The sequence below is a fragment of the Equus asinus genome, chromosome 4 (genome assembly GCF_041296235.1).
Source record: "Equus asinus isolate D_3611 breed Donkey chromosome 4, EquAss-T2T_v2, whole genome shotgun sequence".
Taxonomy (NCBI): domain Eukaryota; kingdom Metazoa; phylum Chordata; class Mammalia; order Perissodactyla; family Equidae; genus Equus; species Equus asinus.
The window spans coordinates 99,049,536-99,073,173 of record NC_091793.1 but is presented as its reverse complement, the minus strand read 5'-3'; the positions used below and the strand labels follow the sequence as shown (position 1 = coordinate 99,073,173).

The 23,638-nt window shown below is 38.8% G+C and overlaps 1 protein-coding gene across 9 annotated transcripts in view; it reads left to right on the top strand.

Moving 5' to 3' along the window:
* Positions 1 to 23,638, top strand: part of CCDC148 (coiled-coil domain containing 148) — a 227,087-nt gene that overhangs the window by 155,868 nt on the left and 47,581 nt on the right. For all 9 annotated transcript variants that reach the window (XM_070507880.1, XM_070507878.1, XM_070507884.1 and 6 more), the window contains one exon: positions 18,061 to 18,179. In XM_070507880.1, the coding sequence (XP_070363981.1) occupies positions 18,061 to 18,179 (119 nt within the window). The remainder of the gene's footprint in view (positions 1 to 18,060; positions 18,180 to 23,638) is intronic.

Below are 23,638 nucleotides of genomic sequence, written 5' to 3'. Positions count from 1 at the left end.
ATCTCTCCACTTTGGAAATTATTGTCATGATAAAATCAAAAGATGATGCCTTTCCTTAAATTATCCCTCGAAGCTATTGTAGGAAACAAAATTACTGTGCTAGATGAACCTTAAAACGCCTGATATGTAATATTGGTCCCAGCACCACCCTTCCATGAGATGTGACTCTTTGGGTGGCTTGAATAACATAAAAATTGCTCTGCATCACAGCATTTTAGGAGGTTTTGTTGCTGCATGATGCTTGGAGTCCTATGGGACTCAAGGAAGGGTAGTTTCAGCTTTGCTCCCAAAATAGAGATTTCAAGCAAGGCTCACATAAAAAGGAGACATATCCCCTCCTTGGTCTAGCATGTCACAGTTCTCTTCCAATTTTAGCCAACTCCTAATCCAGCATTGAAACCACCCACATTGTATGACTGAGGGGTGGGGCACATTATCAGGAAAGTCAGAGTAACGCCACCAGTCATGTGACCTTGCCCACCTCAGAAATGTTTCTAGGCAGGAATCTATCATCTATCTCAAGTGACATCACCAGTAAATACAGTAGACCCAGGCTTCAGTAGAACCTTGGTACTTGGGGTTCCCCTTGTCCTCAGGAAACCTGGCAAATACTCAGAATTATATTCATTCTACAGATAACTAGGGAAGAGGGGAAAGAGTCTAAAACAAAAAAGGTAGGCTGTCAGAAACAGAATGCAGGCTAGAGGGCTGGAACAGTGCTTCTCAGAAGATTCGAGAAGCTCTGTGCTTAGGAGGGAATTCAGAGGACCTTCCCAATTCAGATCAAAGCCATTCTCTCAGTGTTGGAACTTATGGGTTCTTATGAGAGCATTTATCATGAAATCTCTTCTCCAGTGTTTCTTAATCTAATATATACTGATGTAAAGAGCTAAGAGTGGGAAAAAAGGTAGACACAGAAGAATGATAAAAAATAAACTCCCAGACATTACCCCCTACTTCTTCAGGATTGTTGGGACTTAAAGAGGCCAGTGAATAACATCTGTGATAGGCAGAGTTCTAAAATGGGCCCTGAGATTTCCTGCCCCTCCTAGAATGCATGCCCTGTATAACCAATAGGACTGTTAACACCGTAGATTAGGTTATATTAAATGGCACAGACAACCTTCAGAAAGGGAGATTACCTGGGTGGGCTTGACCTAATCACATGAACCCTTTAAAAGAGAGAGTTTTCTCTGGCTGGTCACAGGAGAGGTCATCAGAGATTTGAAGCATGGAAAGGATGTGACTCACCATTGCTGGCTTGAAGATTGAGGAGGTCACGTGGCGAGGAATGTGGGTAGCCTCTAGGAGCTCAGAGTCCCTGGCTGACAGCCAGAAAGAAAATGGGAACCTATAACTCATAGTCCTATAACTGTAAGGAACTGAATTTCTGCCAAAAACAAGAATAAGCTTGGAAGCAGATTTTTCTCTAAAGCTTCCAGATGAAAGTTCAGTTTTGTCAACACCTTGATTTCAGCCTTGTGATGTCATGAGCAGAGAGCCAGCCACATGGTGCTGGACTTCTGACTTATGGGATTCTGAGCTAACAAATGAGTTGTTGGCTGCTAAATTTGTATAATTTGTTACACAACAATTAAAAAAAAGTACTAATACCGATTTTGGTATCTGGGAGTAAAATGCTGCCATAACAAATACCTAAAAGTATGGAAGTGGCTTTGGAATTGGGAAGTGGGGAAAAGCTGGAAGAATTTTGAGGAGCATGATAGAAAATAGGCTAGAATGCCTTGAACAAACTCTTAGTAGAAATACAGATGTTAAAGATGTGGCTGGTGAGGGCTCAGAAGGAAGCCATGAACATATTATTGGAAACTGGAGGAAGGAAGACCATTGTCACGTGGGGGCAGAAAGCCTAGGGAAATTCTGTCCTGCAGTTGGGTGAAAACATTCCTGAGTAATGAACTTCATATGTGATGAAGTAAGATTTCCAAAGTGTTGGAGATGTCACCTGGGGTTTTTTTTTTTTTTTGCTACTTATAGTAAAAAGGAAAAGAGGTAAATTGAGGGAAGAACTGTAAAACAAAAAGGAGCCAGGACTTGATGCTTCGGGAAATTCTCAACATATTCAAATGGCAAAAGACTTTAGAGGTAAGAGGTTGTTGCTGACAGCACGGCACAGAGAAAACACTGAGGGTGTGAATATACAACCCTTTTTTATAGCCTCAAAAAGATCAAAAGTTCAGAGTATTCAGTCATCTAAAGATCCTTCCAAGAGATTAGGAATGTTTCTCATAGATCCTCGCAAACTATGGGGCCTCTGGGAAGTTTAAGGGCAATTTCTCTCAGCACCTCAACAGAACCCAGAGAGAAGGGAGTGTCTCAGAAAGACCTGTGGGTGTGGCTTTTGTCTAGTGGATGAATCCCCATAAAATCCACAAAGGCCCACTTGGTTTTTGAGGAAATTTTATCAGAAACACTGCCAGCTTGAACTGAAAGGGACAGAGAGAGTATGAAATGAAAGGAGGTTCATGCCCCCTCCCCCCAAATTCTATTGACAGGAAGCAGGCTGATAAAACTGCTCAGGCACCTGGCATTCCTAGTACTTCCAGCTCTGAATCAAACCCACCCATCTAGGCTCAGGGAGGGCTTCGCTTCACTCCCCATCACCTTACACATAGAATAGTTGTGTCAGCTCCTAGTAAGCGTGTGTGTAACGTCAAAGGAGTCACTAAAGGTCCAAATAGGCTGATCATTCATTTGTTCATTTATTCACTTATTCAATACATATGTACCAAGTGCCTTAAATGTGAAACATATTATAACCAGTTCTTCATGCAATTCTAAGAGGTCACCACATTCAAGCAGAAATTGCCTCTTTTCTGGTTCTTTTCAAGGGTTGTAAATTTATCTGCTCTGCCACAAAGATAATATGCAATTCTTGGTTAGGTCAGTAGAAGCTTTTACTAATAAGACAGAATGATGTCTATTTTTTTTTCACTACTTATGCTTTATTTATTTATTTTATTGAGCTAACATTGGTTTGTAACGTTATATGAGTTTCATATGGACAACATTGTAAGTCGACTTCTATATATACTACAGCATGCTCACCACCAAAGTAAAATTTCTATCCATCACCATACAATTGACCTGCTTTACCCCTTTTGCCCTCACTCCACCCCCTTGCCCTCTGGTCACCACCAATCTCTTCTCTGTGTCTACATGTTTGTTTTTGTTTTGTTTTGTTTGTTTACTAATATTCGATACATAAGTGAAACCATATGGTATTTGTCCTTCTCAATCTGACTTATTTCACTCAGCATAATACCCTCAAGGTCCATCAGAAGGAGTTTTTTTAGCTTCAAACTTTATAAATAGAACAAAAGGGTTAATAGAGAAAAACTAAAAATACAAAATGGAATGAACTATACAAAGTTTGCAATTAGTTAAATTAATCATGACTACACATAGTCAGTTAAATATGCATGCACATATACACAGGATATACAAATGTGTTTATGTGTGTATGCGTGGGTATGTATGAATACACACATAATTGCAGCATGACTCTCTTGCCCCTCTCAGTGATACTGATGAAGGCCTTAGCTTAGGGTGGCAAGGATGGTGCCTTTGCCCTCATTCATGCGCAGACCTCCTCTTCTCTTATTTCCTGCTCCTGGATCATCAAACCATTCTTTGGGCGTCTACCCTCACACTGGCCCATGCTGATCTGATTGCTTCCTAGTGTGAATGCTCTTATGCCGATAAAAGTTATTAGCTTTGCCACAAATGATCAAAGTTCAGGCCTTAGAGTATAAACATTTTGCCCTGCTGACTTAAATAGGGTTCATCAACTCTCTTTCTATTAATTTTTTTTTTGCTTGGGCCGTTAATTGCTATTGTATGCGTCTGTGCACCACAGGAACTGCAGGATATGGACCTGTCCTCTGCAATTTCCTTCAAATGCCTGTGACTGATTGCCTTTCATTTTCAGTGAATGCTCTGCTGTTGCAGAGGGAGGGGGACAGAGATCTTGGGGATTTAGGTAGTGGCGAAAAGGGCCTTTAAAATCAAAGCCCTGCTTGGAAAACATCCCCTGGCAGAGGCCCCTTAGAGATGGCGCCTTCTGGTTCAGATCCTCCATTTCTTTCAGGTCCTTTTCCCTCATGCTGCTCCTTCTTAATCTTGAGTAATCTAAAGGTGTGCATGTGTGTGTGTCAAAGAGAGAGAGAGATTGGTCTATCCGGATTCCACTTAGTCTAAAATAACTCACGATAAATATATCATCAGTTTATGTAATATGTCACTGGGGACCAACTGAATTGTGAACACAAACAGAAACACTGTGACAGCCCTCCTTAATGCAGTGACATTCAGGTGACCCAAAATTGGCTTACAGCACTTTTTTACATTTTCCTCAAATGGAGATTATGGAATACAAGAACTCTCATAGACCCCTTGGACTCTGAAAACATGTCTTTGAACCTCTCTGAACACCAGTTTGACCTCTGCTCTAACACCCACCCAGCCAAACCTCTCACTGCAAACATCCTTTTTGCAAAGGAACCACCTGCCACTAGAGCCAAAGCATCCCCATCTGGCTGAGGACCAATGTGTTGAACTACTTCCTACCCTCGGTTTTGTGCTTCTCTCGATTACTAACTCCTAGAAATGAGATCTTGCGGTCAAAGTTGGAGGAGGTGTTTTTCTTTTAATTATTAGTCCTTTTTATTTGGGAATCTGACAAAATACCTCAAACATGGGAGCTACAAAACCTAATGGGAAAATTAACTATCAGGATGTTATAATGGTCAAGAGGAGAAGATAGTTAATGTATGTTTTATGTAGAAATGACTCCAAAATAAACTAAGTGTTCAGACTTTATTTAATATCAGTCCTCTGAATAATATTGTATGAGTAATGAAATTAATGTAGTATGGGAGTTTTAATTATCCAAAAGAAATAAATCAAGAATCATATCATTTAAAGATATTCATAAGTTCCTTGTTTTGTTATTAAAATTCAGAAATGAACATTAACATAAGCTTATTAATTAACTGATTCTAACCTTGTAATATGAGACAAGGTAGAGTCAGTTCTCAGCATATGAGTCCAGAGGCGTCAGAAAGGCAGGATGGTAGGCCAAGAAGCTCACTTTTCCGGTTTCAGCTGTCTTTTAAAAGTGAAAATTTCCATTAGGACTTTTTTTTAAAAAGTGGAAAAACTGATGATGGAATCTCTTACTCTTTGTCAGGACACAGTTTTGAGAAAAAGTCGGATGGAAAAAAAAAAAAGGCGGGATGATCAAGAGCCAGGTGTATTTGTTTTTCTGTAGAAGATTTTCCAATAGGCAGTTTTAGAAGAAATGTCTTAAAAATTAACTCCAGGTGTCAACTTTTGGCTATATTTTCTGGCTAGGTCATGATTATTCATGGTGATTTGGTTTACTTAACAGACACCTTTACGGTGCTTGGAACGTTCAAGGCAGTATTCTATGTTCATTTAATCTTCTTAATCACCCTAAGGGGTAGGTGCTAATATGATCTTCATTTTATAAGTGAAGAAACTAAGACTCATAGAGGGGACATAATTTCCCCAACATCCTATCGCCATTAAGAGGTGCAGTTAGATTTGAATCCAGGAGATCTAACTCCACAGTTCATGATTTTAAACACTCTGCTATGCTGCCCATCATTTTGACTGCGGTTTGCTGTAAATTTTGTGATTAATCAATTTTGAGAAAACTGGGTTTCAAACTATTTGCTTTGGGGTCATAGTCATGGCTTTGGTCCTGTCCTAGTTTACTTAGAACTGTTAAATAGATGGGTAATTGATCGTTTAAAAACTCTTTAGTAGTCTCACTAGGAGTATTTCTTTTTAGTTCTCCAAGTGCACACAGTTTCACTGTGTCTGTCTCCTTAATCTTCTTAATATTCTTTCAGGATTTCTCTCTCTGGGTTCATGAACAACTATGACTAAACACTTTACAGGAAACTAGACCGTTATACCATTATAGTTTGATCACAATTCAAGTGTCAAATAGAAGATGTGTGTTATGAATGGGTAAAAAAACACTTTGCCTCCTTGGTGCTGTTCTTTTATTAAGTAGACTGAAGAAAATATTAATGATTTTGATATGATTTTTTATCTATTGACATCTTATTTCAAAAGAAGAGAATTTTGACAGGCTTCCAACATCACATTTACCAGCCTCTCAGAATCTGTACCCATCACCCAGCTTCCCTCCTTTTACGAGCATGAAGTGTCTGTGCTCCTGTCTAGGGCTGACCCCTTCATTTATGCCCTGAATCCTATTCTCTCACTCCTACTCAAGTCCCTCCCAATCTCTCTCCCACCATCATTTCCCTCTTTTCTTCTAGATCTTTCCTGTTAACCTACAAATATAACATTATGACTCTATTTAACAAAATACTCTCCACTGACCCCACATCCCCTGCCTTAACAAAATCACACAACTCTATAACCTACACACACTGTCTCCAACTTCCTTCCACCCATTCTCTCTTGAGCCGTTTGTCCCTCACTCCTACGAAGCTGTGCTTGTCAAGGTCATTGTTGATCTCCAAGTTTCTAATTCCAGGGCTCACTTCTCAGTCCTTGCATTATTTGAAATATTAAGATGGAAGGGATCACTGCCTTCTCCTTGGAAATCTCTGATTCTCGGCCACTAGGAAGCCATTTTCTCTTTGTTCTTTTACCTCACTGGTTTCTTCTTCTCCATAAACTTGGATGGATCCTCCTTGTCATTCTAACTTCTGAGCCTTGGAGTGCCCTCTAAGTACTCAGGCCTCTAAGTATGAATACTTTTCAGGTGATTTCAAACTATCTAATATAATTTATATGCCATTTATATGCTGACTAATACCAATTAATATTTCTCTCTAGACCTCTCTCTTGAGCTGCAAACTCACACATCCCACTGCCTCAAATCTAATACACCCAAAATGTATTGTTTTTCTCTCCAAAGCTACTCCTTCCCCAGTATTCCTTTTCTTAACAAACGGAAACCTATTCTCCCCATGCTCAGGCCAAAAGCTTTATCATCTTTGACTCTTAGTTTTCCCCCTCACACCCCATACCCACACCCTTACCTGTTGTCCTGAATAGAAGGCTCTACCTTTCAAATCAGAACTATTATAATAACCTTTTAATCTCTAGGCAATCTCTCTGCCTCCTCCTTTTCCATCCCCTCCCTCCAGTCTATTTTCCACGCAGCTGTCAGAGTGATGTTTTTAAAAGTCATGTCAGAATATGTCACTCCCTGCACTGCACTCAGTATCTATAGGATCTCACATCCTATCACTTTTGCCCTTGCTCATCCTGCTCCAGCCATAACTGCCTCCTTCCTCCTCCTCAAACACCCAGCACACGTCCCCTTAGCCTTTTGCACGGGCTGTTGCCTCTGCCTGGAATACTCTCTCCCAGATGTCTGCATAACTCACTCTCTCACTTCACTCAGGGTCCCACTCAAATGTCATCTTATCAGAGAGAATGTTCGTTCTTGATTACCAAGCTTAAAATAGCATCTTCCTTCCCTATCACTCTGTCCATTTACCCTACTTTATTTTTTCATCATCCCCCTGACATCTATCTATTTACTTATTGACTGTCTTCTCTTCTTCTTCTAAAATGTAAGCCCCATAAAAAAAGATGATTTGTCTATTTTCTCCATTGTTTTACCTCCAGTGCACACGTTACTCAATAAATGTTGGTTGAATGAATGAATTTAATGAACAAGCAGTATACAACTATACTTTGATGTTGAGGTATAGAGGAAAATGCCAACTAGGAGGCCCTAAAAAGGTGGGTGAGGGGCTGGCTCCATGGCGGAGTGGTTAAGTTCGCCATTCTGCTTCCATGGCCCAGGGTTTTACCGGTTTGAATCCTGGGCATGGACGTGGCACCCCTCTTCAGGCCACGCTGAGGGGGCGTTGTACATAGTACAACCAGAAGGACCTACAGCTAGAATATACAACTATGTACTTGGGGGCTTTGGGGAGAAGAAGAAGAAGAAAAAAAAAGATTGGCAACAGATGTTAGCTCAGGTGCCAATCTTTAAAAATAAACAGGGTGGGTGACCTTGGGAAAGTTATGTAGGCTCTATGGGATTTTGTCTCCTCAATTGTAAAATGAGGTGTTTGGATTAAATGATTGCTAAAATCACCTCAGCGCTGAGAAGTCATGATTGAATACCTCTGAGGTTTGATTACTTTTCACTTTTCACTCTCCCTGACACTTCAGGCTGTGAAATACAACATCGTCAGGATATATACTCCCTTCTTAATGAATAGAGAAAAGAGAGAAATTAAACAAGATTACAGACAAATTCATTTTAGCAATATCAACATATGACACGATCATTATGTAATATTTCAACACTCATCCTGAAAATAGACCTTACTCCTAAAGAAGACATGGCAGTTATTTTTTAATCCACCTGGCATTTCAATTAAGAGGGAGATAACTAATGTGTTTACCCCAGAATACTTTCTTGGCTCATCATGTTATAAGGACATAAGGCTACATCACGGCAGAAAATAGCTATTACCAATTTGAGTAGGCAGCTCTGCTGTGGAAAGATGCTCACATAAGTGGCCAAAGTCAACATCACCTAAGAGAGATTCATGTTATTTATTTATGCATATAGACGTCACCTACTTCCAAACAATTTATAATAAAAAGCATTAATTCTCTTGTGCTGGATATCCTGCCTTTGGGTCATATCTACTCTTCATTCTCTTCTGTGGCCCAGAGAGGTGTCCTATATGGCTCCCTTGCCCTCTGGCTTCAAAGTAGAACACCAGAGATGAGCATGACGGAGAAGAGTGAGGTTGGGAGAGTTGTTCCTCCAGCTCCCTGCCCTGCAGAGTTGTGTTGACCAGCTGTGTCCTCCACCCAAGGTCTCAGCCCCTGTCAGGTGGCCCTTACCACACAGACTTCTCTGGCTCTTGTCTACAGGTGGTAAAGCAGCCCAGCTATTGCACGGTCCCTTGTGATTGCCCTGCATTCCAACCCTTCTTTGTCAATTGTCCCCTTATTACATTCTTCTGGATTTATCCTAATTTTGAGTATGCCATCTGTTTCCTATTAGGAATCATTAAAATAGGAAATCAGTAAGAGAATAAGAGACAAAAAATTAAGAGGATGGGAATATAGTTATGTCAGCAAACCAAGACTAAAAAGGAGTGCTGTGATTGAACATGATTAAAGTTAAAAGGAAGCATTTAGCTCTTATTTGCTAATAATAGACAACATCCCAGCAAATCAGGAGCTGGCAGTATGTACTGGGGGGAGGCAGGCAAACCACCAAGTGGGTAGTATTTTCAGTAGAAGTTTTACAGAAGACTCTAAATCAATTCTGATATGATATTGCATCAACCTTTGTAAGGCCTATGGCATAAAATTAAATCACGGTTCCATGAAACTTTTCTATAGAACATGAAAGTGAGGCCGCATGCAGGGTGATAAAAGGCGGAAATATTATATTCAGGGATACGCAGTATTCTTGTCATCTGACTTGATACAGGAATAGAATATGAAAACTTCAGGAATGAGTAATAGTCATGTCCATTGATGTTCCTTCTAAATACTGATTTTTCTTGTCCTGAATTTTAAAAAACATACTTTTGTAATTATGCAGTATTTTATGCCCATTGCAGATAGTTTGGAAAATACAAACAAGCACAACAAATACAATAAAAATTACCCCAAGTCCTAAACCACTACCAGAGGAAAATTATTAACAATGCCCTTATATTCTTTTTTCTATATATACAAGGACTTTGGCCTAACTAGAATCATACTGCATGTATTATTTTTAACCTTATTTTTCTCCATTTATCAATATATCTTGTATATTTTCCCATGTTTTTCTACCATACAGTTTTTAGTGTTTTCATACTGTTTCATTATGTGAAACATTGCATTTAACCAATTTCTTATTTTAGGGTGTTATATTATTTCCAGTTGTTCACCCTTTTAAGGCTATAATGAACATGCCTATATACAAATCTTTGCATATGTCCCTGCCTATTAATTCTTAAACTTTATTTCTTAATTCTTAAGGCTTTTGCTAGCTATTTTCTTAGTCATTCTTCAGAAAGAGTATGACAACTTACTCTTTTGCTTGAGCTAGATGTGCTTGTTTGTCAGGTTGGAAATTGGTGGCAAAAATGTTCAAGTTTAGGACACTGATAAGTAGCTGAAATACAAATGATCTGAATTGTGGGCCCAAAGCAGAGCCTTTAAATTCAAAAAACCAGGCAGGATGGTGGCAAAGTTGACTTTCTATTCTGAAAACCAAAGACCTAGCTTTTATTTCTTACACATGTAGAGCGTTTTCTCAACTTTGCATAAAGAATGCCCTGCAAAGAAGCTCTTTTGGAGCGAAACTTTTGTTCAGAAGCTTCAGCAAGTCCTGGGTTGAAGCCTACAGAGATCTCTATACCATAAATATAGGAGAGAACGTTGGCTGAAATGTTTTGAGGATGGAAGTGACTAAGTGTCCATCTTTAGCACAAAAAACCTTCGATCTGGCTCCCATGGACAGTTTAACTTAGAAAAGTACTATATCCTCATCTTCTGTTGGGATTAAATGCACCTCGACATACCCCACTTGACTGAATGAATTGGCCTTCTGACTGTCTATGGTCTAACGTTATTGTCCCTATAATGTTATTGTCCATATGTCCTTTTTTTTTTTTTTGAGGCACATTAGCCCTGAGCTAACATCCACCACCAATCCTCCTCCTTTTGCTGAGGGTGATTGGCCCTGAGCTGACATCTGTGCCCAACTTCCTCTATTTTATATGTGGGACACCTGCCACAGCATGGCTTGATAAGTGGTGCACAAGTCTGTGCCAGGATCCGAACTGACGAACCCCAGGCCACTAAAGTGGAGCATGTGAACTTAACTCTATGCCACCAGAAGGGCTCCCATTTGGATGCTTTGTTAATAGTTTTGGATTTATATGAGTTGATATAAGAAGAGTATTGTGTGCAATTTTTCATATTGTTTCTCACTGGATTAGATTAACTAATGTACTTCTTGCATCTCTTAGCTGCAAGGTGTGATACCAGATACAAATAAATACTACAGTATAAGGCATGTTCCTTACCTTCTAAAAGTTCACACAAACATGTGAAAAATTACGTGGTGAAATATAGATAATTGTCAAATTTATTGTATGGAAAAAAGAGTCATACTTCAATTGGTAGTGATTTTATGTGATACAGGCTGATACAAACGAAACAACTGGAAAAAATTTAAAGTGAAACAACGAATACTTTTCTATTAAGAGGTCTTGTTATATTTTTATATGTAGCAACACCACTTTCTTGTGGGGGTGCATATTCCAGGCCAAAAGTAGAAAAGAGATCTGTAAGATGCAAAGAGTTAGCTAAGTAAATTAGAATCTAGAAAATGGAATAAAAATTGCTTTATCTCAGTGCTTTATGAGGACTAGAACTGGAACTTCATATTTCACATATTTTGTGTATCTGGTTAAGAATTATGACCTCCTCCTGAATAAGTCATTAAAGCCTTTGAAATAATAACCTGGGAGTAAGGTACAGAAGTCTATTTGTTTAAAGATTCAATATCGCAAAGATTGCTTGAAATCAGGGACCAAACTATCTTCCTACAACAGTGCTTTAGTCCTAACATTCTGCTTTCTATGTGTAAACAAGAAATTCTTGTTTCTTGTTGAATTACAATAATTCTTGTACTGAAGGACTGAAAAAGTATAATTAAATGGTTTTATAATATTAGTCCAAGTTTTTAAAAATTAAACTCTCATGTACTCTAATATAAACATGTTTACTAGTGGAGTTTTTAATTGGAAACAAATTGTTTGGAAGATTACAAAAGTAAGGTGGGATATAAAAATGATCTTAAACCCTCTGAAAAGATAGCATATTTTGGCTAATAAATCTCTATAAAGAATAGTTTCTTCAGTTTATTTACACTTTTATCGACAACTTTATGAAAATGAACAAGATGTGGAATGATGAAAGAGGAACATCTAATACAAGTCAGAGATAGTAAGAAGAGATGGGGGATAATGTGAGCCTGTTTTGTCTTTTAGAGAAGGAAACTTTTTCTAGAAACCTCATCTGAAAGTCAAGAGACAAGATTTAAATTCAACTCCTACACGTGCACTAACTTTCTGATTCCCCTGTTATTGAAATATTATAAGGATCACTCAAAAAGTCTGAAAAGCAGTGTGTTTAAAATCTGTCTGAACAAATGTCCCAAAGGGCTAGTTACACACCCTTAGACTTAACTTTAGTTTGAGGCTTGCAAAGTCAATAATTCTTGACACACACTTCCTGCTCCTATTAATTGATGAAAAGTGAATGGAAATGTCCTTAGGGAAGTACTTAGTCCAAACTTTACCATCCTTGCAAATAAAACTACTGGCCTGAATCCCATCCACAACTTTATTATTCTCGGACCAGAGATCAGAAGAAGCTTCCACTCACCTAATGATGATCAATTAAGCTCTGTTATGTGTGAGATTTAATACAAGGTACTAGGGATACAAAGAAGAATGATGCAGATCAATATGGAAAGAGCTATGCTAAGGATATATAAATAGTGCCTTAGAAGGTACACCTAGCTATGTCTGGAGGAGAGGGAGAGGGAGGAAGGCTGAGAAAGCAGTGCTAAAATTGAGTCTTAAAGGGTAGACATGAGGGATTTAGCAAGCAATGAGATAGGGCAGAGCATGCCAGGCATGTAGTAAATGCCCAGATATATCAGTAGCAATCCAGTGGCAGAGCCTCATGAAAAAGAATCAAGGCAGGACAAATAAAGGAGGGTAGTAAACTTTAATCAAGGGTCATTGGTGTGCCAAGGATGGAGCTAATATTTTTCCTGGAGAGGTCACGGGAAACTTCAAGGAGGAGATGGCATTTGTTCTGGTCTTAAAGGTAGAGTAAAATTGACAGGTGGAGGAGGGAAAGGAAGTCATGCTACTTAAGAAAACTGTACAAAAGGCAGAGAAACATGAAAGTGCATGGCCACCTTCTGTCTTCTATTTATGTTCTCACCCAAGAGATCTCATCCAGTCCTTTGGCATCAAGTACCATTTTTTTTTAAGTTTATTTATTTTTTTATTGAGGTAATATTGGTTTACAACATTGTATAAATTTCAGGTGTACATCATTATGTTTCAATTTCTGTGAAGACTACATCATGTTCATCACCCAAAGATTCATTACCATCCGTCATCATACACACATGCCCTTTTACTCCTTTCTCCCTCCCCCATCTCCTCTTCCCCTCTGGTAAACCAACCTAATCTCTGTATCTATGTATTTGTTTGTTTGTTGTTGTCGTTTTTATCTTCCACTTATGAGTGAAATCATATGGTATTTGGCTTTCTCTGTCTGACTTAGTTCGCTTAGCATAATATCCTCAAGATCTATGCATGTTGTTGCAAATAGCAAGATTTCACCTTTTTTATGGCTGAGTAGTATTCCATTGTGTATATATAGACCACATCTTCTTTATCCATTCATCCATTGACGGGTGCTTAGGTTGTTTCCAAGTCTTGCCTATTGTGAATAATGCTGCACTGAACATAGGGGTGCAAATATCTTTTCAAATTAGTGTCTCATGTTCTTTGGATAAATACCCAGCAGTGGAATAGCTGGATCATATGGTAGTTCTATTCTTAATTTTCTGAGGAATCTCAAAACTGTTTTCCATAATGGCTACACAAGTTTACATTCCCACCAGCAGTGTAAAGTTTCCCTTTACTCCACATCCTCTCCAACACTTGTTATTTCTTGTCAATTATAGCCATTTTAAGTGCATATCTTCTTAATTTAGACCTCTATCCCTGAATTCTCCCTTGAGCCACCCATCTGTACCAGATGTTTATTTGGAATGTCCATTAAAGTTCTTACAGTCACGTCAACTGTTTAATGTTCAATACTCAGTTCCATTGTCTTTCTTTTCCAAGTTTGCTAATCTTCCAATCTTCTGTCTCAATTATGGTACCATCATCCAACCAGTTGCTCTAGCAAAAACCTAGGAATCATTCTTGATTCCTTTTCCCTTCGACCTCCATATCTAATCCCTCAATGAGCACTCTGACTCTACTCAAAAGCACATCTCAGATCTGAACACTTCACTTTCTGAGTCCAAGTGATCATTTTTGCCTTATTCTTCTATCTGGTCCCCCTGTTTCTCCTTTGCTCCTTTACTATCCATTCTTTACTCAAGAGCCAGAGCTATCTTTTAAAAATATAAGTCAGATCATGTTACTCCCTGGTTTAAACTCTTCAATAGCTTTTCCTTCTTTCTGGAACTACATCTTTGCCTAATCGTCTAGCCCACATCCAGCTTGCCCCTCTCTGTCTTAACTCACACCACCTGCTCCAGTAGCCCTGGCTTCTTCCCAATTCTGAACATGTGCGAGGTCTTTCCCACTCAATGTCATTTTACCTAATGCTCCCACTTCCTGCAGTGATCTCCCTTCATCTCTTCCCACGGTTGTCTCACTCTCATCTTTCAAGTTTTGATCCAAATGTCATTAAAAAAAGTGCCTTTTAATAGTGCTAACCAAATTTTTCTAAATCATCACCATCACCATACTTATTTCCTTCTTAGAACTTAACATGTAGTATTCTGTTTATTCATTTACTTGTTTATGAACTTTCTCTTTTTAGAAAGTCCCAGTTTCGTGAAGTAGAGGCTTTATTTCTCTTTAAGCACTGTATCCCAAGTACATAGCACAGTATCTGGCTTAATGCATATGCTCAATAAATATTTGTTGAATAAATGAATTCCAAAGTCAATAATGTCTTAGGACTATAGATAAGGGTTGATAGAATCAAATGCACAGAAACATTATGTAAAACCAGGGTTGCCAGGGTTGAAAAGAATTGTTTAGTTTGATTGTTTGGAAGTCACTGGTGAAAGCAGTGAATTTGGAATGGAAGGCAGAGATAGGAATGCCATGGGTGAGGAGTCAAATGGAAGATGTGAAATTGGAGAGCAGTAAGTATTCTGAGATATGTGACTGAAAACAGAACAATGAAGGGTGTGATGCTACAGTCTTGGGGGTCTAAAGAAAGTCCTTTTAAATTTTTGTTAATGGGTGGTATTTGTGTAGAGTTCCATGTGAGGAGAAGGAAGCAATAAAGACCAAGAGGTGAAGGTACAGGGTGGACAGGGGTAGATGATGGAGTGAGGTAATGGAGAAGATGGAATTGGGGAGCAGGATTGGGAACCCAGATGAGGGATAAGTCTTGGACGGAAGGAAGGGCATCTCTTCCTCTGTGGTGCAGGACATCAAGGAAAATATCTTTTAGAGTTTCCATTTCCTCTGATAAAAGTGAAGAAGTAGTGGCAGTTATGGAGCTTAACATAGTGAACAGATTTTGGAATACCACCATGAGAAATTGAGAGGCATTGACCGGGTATTCATAAAAGAAATGCTGATTGTCAACGAAGATTCTGTTGAAATCATAAACTTGATACCAGTTTCTACAGTTGTGTGATTCATTCATCAATCAAATGTTTATTAGGTATGTACTATGTTCAAGATACTTTAGTTGCTGTTGGAAGCAACAAAATAAATAAATCACAGTTTCTGCAGTCTAGTGGGAGAGGGAAACAAGTATACTAATTAGCAAAGCCTTGTGATGCGGGCTGTCTTAGAGGAATAAAATTATGCAACCAGAACACAAAGGATGATGAGGAAAGAGAGGGTAGGTTCTGTTCATAAAATCGATGACTATAGTTGAAGATTCCAGAATTGGAACTGTTCTCAATGATAATAGAGTCCTGGAGGAGGAAGCGGCTCACGAAATGGAGGAAGTCATGGAACTGTGAGATTAGCAGGTTGGAGGGGCGTTCAGACAGATGCTGAAGTTGCCTAGGAAGGTGGAAGGAGTCGTTTTGGACAACAACTCCTGTGCGGCTGTGACTTGGATATCTGAATTCTTGATGAATATTTGAGAGTGACTTGGAAATTCACACATGCCAGTGTTAAGGACAGGTAGAGGTAAATATGATATAGCCAGATAGTGTAAACATCAAATGAAGAAGGCATTGTACATGACAGGGATATCATCATGGTCTGAAAGTAGCAATTAACAAGGAGGAAAATGCCCAAACCATTCCTTAGTGGCCTGGTCCATAGGGCATTAGAAGATGAGCAACTTTCACTTAAAAGAATTTCAGTCAAAACAATGAAGTAGCATTCTGAGGGCTGAAGTTGTAGCGGATTTTTTGTATGATGACACAGAGGTTTCTGAAGGTCCAGGAGAAAGCATTGGGCAGGAGTAAATTATGAGAGAGAGAGAAAGGGAGAAACTCAGACTGCAGCAATGACTGAGAACACCAGAGAGTCAAGAATGGAAATAATTGTTTCTGAGATGCCAAAACGCCTCAGGGGTGACACACTTCTAGGGTCTGCACAGGACAGTGCACCAAATGTCAGCAATCTGAAGATACCAGCAGCCTGGGGTTGGTCCACTTGTCAAGGAATTGTCAGCAAAAGGACTGCTGACTTCCCTCCAAGGCCGATGCTGGGGGTAAGCAAACATCGTTGGTCTGTTGGAAGCCAGAGAAAAATGCTCTTTAGTCCAATATCTCTTCTTTTTCAAAATTTAGTTTAGAAGTAGCTTTATTTTCTCTGATTATGAAAGAAATATACATTCATTTCAAAAAATAAGATAACGTAGAAAAGAATAAAATAAAGATCACTTATAAACCCCAGAGAGAGAGAACCTAATCACTGTGAACATTTCCATATCTGGTACTAACAGAATGCCTGGCATTTATCTGTTAGGACTCTGAAATACACTTTGTCTGTCAGGGTTTCCTTTCTCTCTCCTACTCTCTTTTACTCTCTGTCTTTGGTGCTGCTGCCTTTCCTGCTTCATATCTGTTCTCCCTAAATTGAGATCTCAGTCATTTCTGGAGCGGAATCATTTTACCTTGAGCTCATCCAGTTGTTCATTAAGCGGTTGATGGATGTCACTATGGTGGCTGCTGGTTTTGCAGGCTCTGCTGCAGAGTTGCTATGGCGATGGCCATAGTACTTGGGATGCTCCTTTTGGTTCTCCCAGGATCAGAGACCATGTTGCTAGGGCACGTCCAGAAACCACTTAGCTTTTCATACTCACTTCTCAAAAGAGAAAATGCCACCTTGGGGGTGAGGCTAACCCATCCTCTACAACAGACCCTCTGCTGGCAGTCCCTCATTATTGTTCACCATTGAGGTACTCTACTCTGTTTTTTACCAGCAAGATCCCGTCTCTTGACCCAGACACAACATGGCAGAGAAGGGTGGTTGAATGGGCCACTGTCAAATAAACATTAACTTCAATGGCCCCATCACTAGGGGAACCCTAAAAAATGGTTTCAGCCCCCTGAAAATGGCATATATGTACTTCTGGTTTTCTCATTCTGCCTCCGTTTCCAGAGGCGGGAAGTGAAATAGGCCTAGTAAGAACAACTCTTTCACCTTTCTGAGCTTGATCAATTTGCTCTTTATTTTACCACATAAGTCAGAACTACTATATATCACAACCCTGCTAATTGTTTCTTTTCCTCCTTCCTCCCACCTATCTCCTGCCACTTCCACAGAAGCATAAAGCTTTCAACACCCTGCTGTCCATTAGCATAAATAAACTCATGCTTTTAAAGTAAAAATAGGTTTAATGCTATATTTGTTAAAGGCTGCATTACCATAAGGGGATAAAAATATTCCTGAGTAACAGGTAGATCATATACTTTAGAGACAACAGCATGCCTTTATTGTGGCTCCCTGAAAGTCGATTATGTTAGCCATAGGTTAAAACCTTAAGTCTCAGCACAAGTTACATTTCTACCTCAGAAATTGTTAAACCATGCAGTTTCTCAGGGCATGTACCTTCATGTTTTAATTTATTTTTTCTGTTGCTTATACGTTGAAAGCAGATCTAAGACATGAAAAAGATGAAGTGCCATTTAAATTCAATCTTTGCCATATGAACCAATGGATAATGTTGTTATAACTTTTCTCACCCTTTCTACATATCTGTTGTTAATTTAAATTTTGTGTAACATTTATCCAATAGATAAGAAAATACTGGGCTAAGAAAGAAGAGAAGTGGCAAGAAATGGAAATGAGAGATCTTCGGCGTCTAGAAGAACTGAAGAAATTAATGGCTGAACAGTCAGTAAAAGACAGAGAAAGGTAAAAGAAAAATTTAAATCGTGTGGTAATAGAGGTGGTAAACAGAGTCTTCTGTAGAATGTTGAGATAAACAATATCAGAGGGAGCCTTTTTCTACACTTAATGTATCCTTCCAATATTTGTATTCACAAATGGATAAAATGATACTTATATTTTAAATTCTCATATTCATATATGAATCTCTAGTTTTGCATTTTGTTCCTTAGATAGCTTCCCACATTAAACCCTCACAGAGGATTTCATAGTATCTGATTGTCCACTGTGTGCCTGAAATGATCCTGGCAGCTGCTGTGACTTCATATTTTGACCCAGAAGGAGGAAACCATCATTCAGATGAGCAGGGAAATCAACTAACCCAGTCTTCTCATTTTATGAATGAGCACACTGAGGACCCTGAGAAATTAGAATTATTTTTCCAAGGTTACTGTATCACTCAGGGTCAATGAGGAGGCAGAGAAAACTAAGTAATTTGAAAAGGAAAACTTTAAAAATTATTAATTCTGACTGAAATTCTCTGTTATATAAAGGGATAAAGAGAAGTTTAAAGAATACCCCAGGGCTGAAGGAGGGTTCCCATGGAGGAAACAAGTTGGGAACTGGGACACCTCCCCTCCCCCATAGTTGGGCTTCAGACCTCAGTGTAGAAGGTGTGGTTGTGGCCCGCCGCATGGTGGAGAGCTTCTGGGATGGTGCAACCAGCACTTTTTCATAGTCACCAGGCAAACAGGAAACACTTTGGGTGCAGGAGGCCAAAGCTGGAAGTCGACCTTTGGGATGCTTGCAAGATTCAGTGGGAATCAGACCAAAAGAGTGTCTCTGAAATTTGATGCCATTGGAACTCCATGGGCACAAGTGCCACTGTGTGTCCCCCACACATGCTGCTGGCAGCCATGTGGCAGGAGCAAGAAGGGGTAAACACTGGAACCAGGAAAGAAAGCCCCATCCTTCTTCAGTGTCCCTCTAGCCCCCTTTTCTGACATAGCTTAACATTGTGCCAGCTGCAAGGGAGAAACAATGACAGGGCCATCTCCATTTTCATAGAGCAGACAATGAAGGGTGTATTTGGAGCTGAGAGACAATACATTGGTAACTGGCATAGTTAATTAGTTTAGCTAGCTCCTGTTTGGATTTTCACGAAAGATAAATTAAGGATAAATCTTTCACTTCATAACATAAATCACAATAAGTTTCCATTACAGTTAGTCAATGTAAAAACCATTACCTGGAACTCTCTGTACTTTCCATTCAATTTTGCTGTAAACCTAAAACTGCTCTAAAAAATTTCCTTAGACTTATACATAACTCTGGAGGACATAACTATTTTATACAACGAGGTTTATTTGTATGTAGAAAGCTTCCTTTGTGACCCATTGGACAGTATCCTAAACTCCACTCACCAAGCCTGCAAAGTGAATCTGGAGTTCCACAGAGATGCCAGGCAAGTCTAAGGATTTTCCGGAGGAAATTCACATTATTTTCCAGGTATCTAGGGATTTTAGAGTTGAGTTTAATGTGTTATGGAGAAAACTGAGAATGTAGCAAAACCAGGGCTCAAAGCTAAGAGTCAAAACAGCCAGTGAGAAAGCAGTTAAACAAGCACAACCCAAGATATAAGTGGATTCCAGAAGACAGGTCATACCATGGGTCAGAGACGAAAACCCACACACAGCTCAGTACTAAAGGGCAAGGCAAGGTGGGGGCCGAAAGGCTGGTCCAATCGATCATCTGAAACTCTGCTGGGGAAACAAAAAAGAGCCCCAGGAATTAAAGGGAGTGGGAAAAACTGAAGAGACGTGAGGTCCCAGCGTCTGGGCGACATTCTTCTAATGGAATCTCCCCTCACAGCCAGGGGGTTTCTTTGACTACAGAGCTATTTCAGTCTTTTCTTCCTGTCCCAATAATTATCAAGATCAGCTGACTCAGAACTCCAGTTGAAAAGAAGAAAAGGAAAATCAGATTAATCTGCTTACATAACAGGGAAAAAATAGGCATTTATAATATAGTGAAAAGAGTTCTAAGGCCTAGGAACCAGGAGACCAAGATTTTAGTCTTAAATATTCCTTGCAGAGCGTATGACCTGGGGAAAAGTCATTCATTTAACCTCAACAAGGCTCTATTTCGTCCTTTGTAAAACTGGACCTGATAACTTTGGAGGGCTAAGTGAGCTATCAACTTTCAAGGCTCTGTGATCTGGATGTTCACTCATGTGAAATGTTATAGATTCAGATAACTATGATTCCAGCGCTTGCATGCCAGTGGGAAGTCAGTAGGGGAGGCTGTTGAAATATCAGGATAATATATCAGGAAATAATTCTCAGCAAATTTTGGATGATGTTGTAGATAAAAGCATAGTCCTCCTTCTGTGATTTAGGGAGAGGAACTTCCACACGGAAAAATTGCTGGTAACTTTTACTTCTGACAAGAACCAGAAGTTGTATTCTTTTGTAACTATCCTGACACTAAGAAATAGGGTTGATTGGTTAAAATGTTTTTCTCTGCTACTGAAATACAATTCACAAATCTCATGTTTGATATTTTAACTGTAGGCACATTTTTCTCATGTCAGAATAAGAAAGCTTGAAACAGTTTCCAGATCTGTTAAAAACACACACACAGCTTTGAGGGTTTGAAAATTTCTGTTATTTATTTCCCTTTTCTATTTTTTAGTTCTAAGATTAAGTTTCTTGAAAATAATATTCATAAATTAGCACATCTATTAGGTTGAATCATAAGAAAATTTCACTTTTTTGGTCAAAAATGGTTAAGTATTAGTAATTTCATGTGGTTCAACAAAATAAAAAGATATAGTAATTCATTTTATTTATTATGTTTCCCTTCTCAGTCTATTACAGTCTGTCTTTTGCCCTCATCATCTTACTGAAATTGTTTTTGCCAAAATTTCCACTAACTTGCTAATTTTCTAATGCTCTATTTTCATTTCTCAACATGCCATAGAGGTTAAGAGGAAAGGCTCTAGAATTAGATCGTTGACCTTAGAATCCTGGCTCTATCCTTTATAGCTGTGTGACCTTGTGATATGTTATTTAACTTCTCTGTGCTTCAGTTTCTTCATCCGTACAATGAGGACTTAAATAGTATCTACCTTACAGGATTATTGCAAGGATTAAGTGAGATATTGAATGTAATACTCTGCCTGGAACATAGTAAAAATTCATTAAATATAAGTGATTGCTATTAATATTGACTTTTTAAAACATGAAACACCTTCTAACATAATTTTTTCTTGAAATGTTTAAGCATTTTATATATTTTATTTTATTACTATTCTTTTAGTGAGGAAGATTGGCCCTGAGCTAACATCTGTGCCAATCTTCCTCTAGTTTGTGTGTGGGACACTGCCAAAGCATGGCTTGATAAGCAGTGGGTAGGTCCGCGCCTGGGATCCAAACCCACGAACCCTGGGCCTCCAAAGTGGAGCGTGTGAACTTAACCACTATGCCACCGGGTTGGCTCCACATTTTATAAATTTTAAATGAAACGTGTAATAATGAGGTCATTCTTACAAAAAATAAAACATTAAGGTTAAAGCAGAAGTGCCCCTTGATCACTACCCTCATGCAGTCTCTTCTCTAGAAGTCCTTTCTGTTATCAATTGTTTAATACTTGTGCACTCATACCATCTATGTGTACCTACATACATATGTGTATAAAAAACAAAAAAAAATGCATTTTACAATATAATACTGTTATATTAGCTCTGGCTACCACAACAAAATACCATAGACTGGGGGCTTAAACAAGAGAAAATTATTTTCTCACAGGTCAGGAGGCTAGAAGTTCAAGATCAAGGTGCCAGCATGGTTGGTTTCTGGTGAGAACTCTCTTCTTGGCTTATAGACTGCTGCTTTCTGTCCATAAGCTGGGGAGAGAGAGACAGCAAGCTCTCTGGTGTCTCTTCTTATAAGGGCACTAATCCAATCCTGAAGGCCCACTCTCATGACCTCATCTATACCTAATTATTTCCCAAAGGCCTCATCTCCAACTACGGTCACAGTGGGGCTTAGGATTTCAACATATGAATTTTGGAGGGGCACATTCAGTTTATAGCAACCATTGTGTAAAAAGAGCCTTTATGTATGTGCCAACAACCTGTTTATTATTAACTACTATTTATTGGTTGCCACCAGTGTATAAGGTTTCTGCGCCAATTAGAAAAGTTGCCCCCTCCTTGTGGCAAAGTGCATAGAGCCCCTACCGGAAGTAGACAAATTAGAAAAAGATAAGACTCCCCTTCTAAACCAGGACACGTAATTTGACGAGCAGAGGCAAAGCTGGATGTCATTCCCCATTTATAATCCTGGTCGGGCATCACTTTTGCAAAGCACAAACTTCAAAACGATACGTGGTATCCCTGCAGACACACCTGCCTAATTCTTTTAAAATACTGTATATTACCCATGTTTCTTCTAAAATTTAGCCATATGGAATTTATTCTTATGAATGATATGAGCTAAGTGTCTGACTTTCACTTTTTGGTCTAAATTGATAGCCAACCATCTCAACATCAATTATTTAATGACTCATCCTTACCCACTGATTTGAAATGCCACCTTTATTATATATTTCACTTCTGATTATGCTTTTATGTCCATATGGACTCTTGATTAGATTAAATAAAAACTGATCTACATTTATATTTCTACATCGATACTGTGCTGTTTTAATTATTCTGTTTTGCTATCTGATAGAACAAGTGTTCACTCATTGTTCGTTTCAAAACTATCTTAGTGATTCTTCTGTCAAATTTCATTTAAAGAATCCTGTTCACTTTTGGCACTGAAATTTTGTTAGGGAGAGCTGACATATACACAAATTTGATCTGCAATCTAGGATCATGCTTCCAGACGAGCTCTCCAGTTCAAGACTTCTCTTAGGTTCTTTAGAAGATTTCATAGTTTTTTCCTAGTGAAGGCTTGGAAATTATTTTGGAATAAGTAGAAACTGGTGACCAAGCAGCTGATAATAAATTTTCTTTAGGAGGCATGTGAGAAAAAGTGTCTGAACTAGAAGGTGGCAGGGGGCTGCAGAGGTGACAGGTGTTATGAAGTATTTAGATTAGGTGAAACATAATTCATTTCATTGGGGATGGAGTTTGAGGGAAGACAGAGAAAGAAGCATGATCCTGAATATTACTGAGCTTTTTCTGTCCTGTAGGGTAGAAAGCTTTAGTTATTTTGTTTTCAATCTCTTTTATTTTCTAATAAATTCATTTAGATATAAGGGTTTTTTTTCTGTATATGTTTCACCACATTCTATAAGATTTGAAATATATTTTTATTATCTAATTTCTAAATAGTTTACATTTTATTTTTGATATGCTAACAGTAAATTGGTAGATATTGGGCTGCTTGCCAAAGCCAAGGTGGCTGATAGTTTTCAATTTCTTCTACTTCTCTACTTTCTGTGTCTTTTCATAAAAACGTGCAAAAATTCAGCAT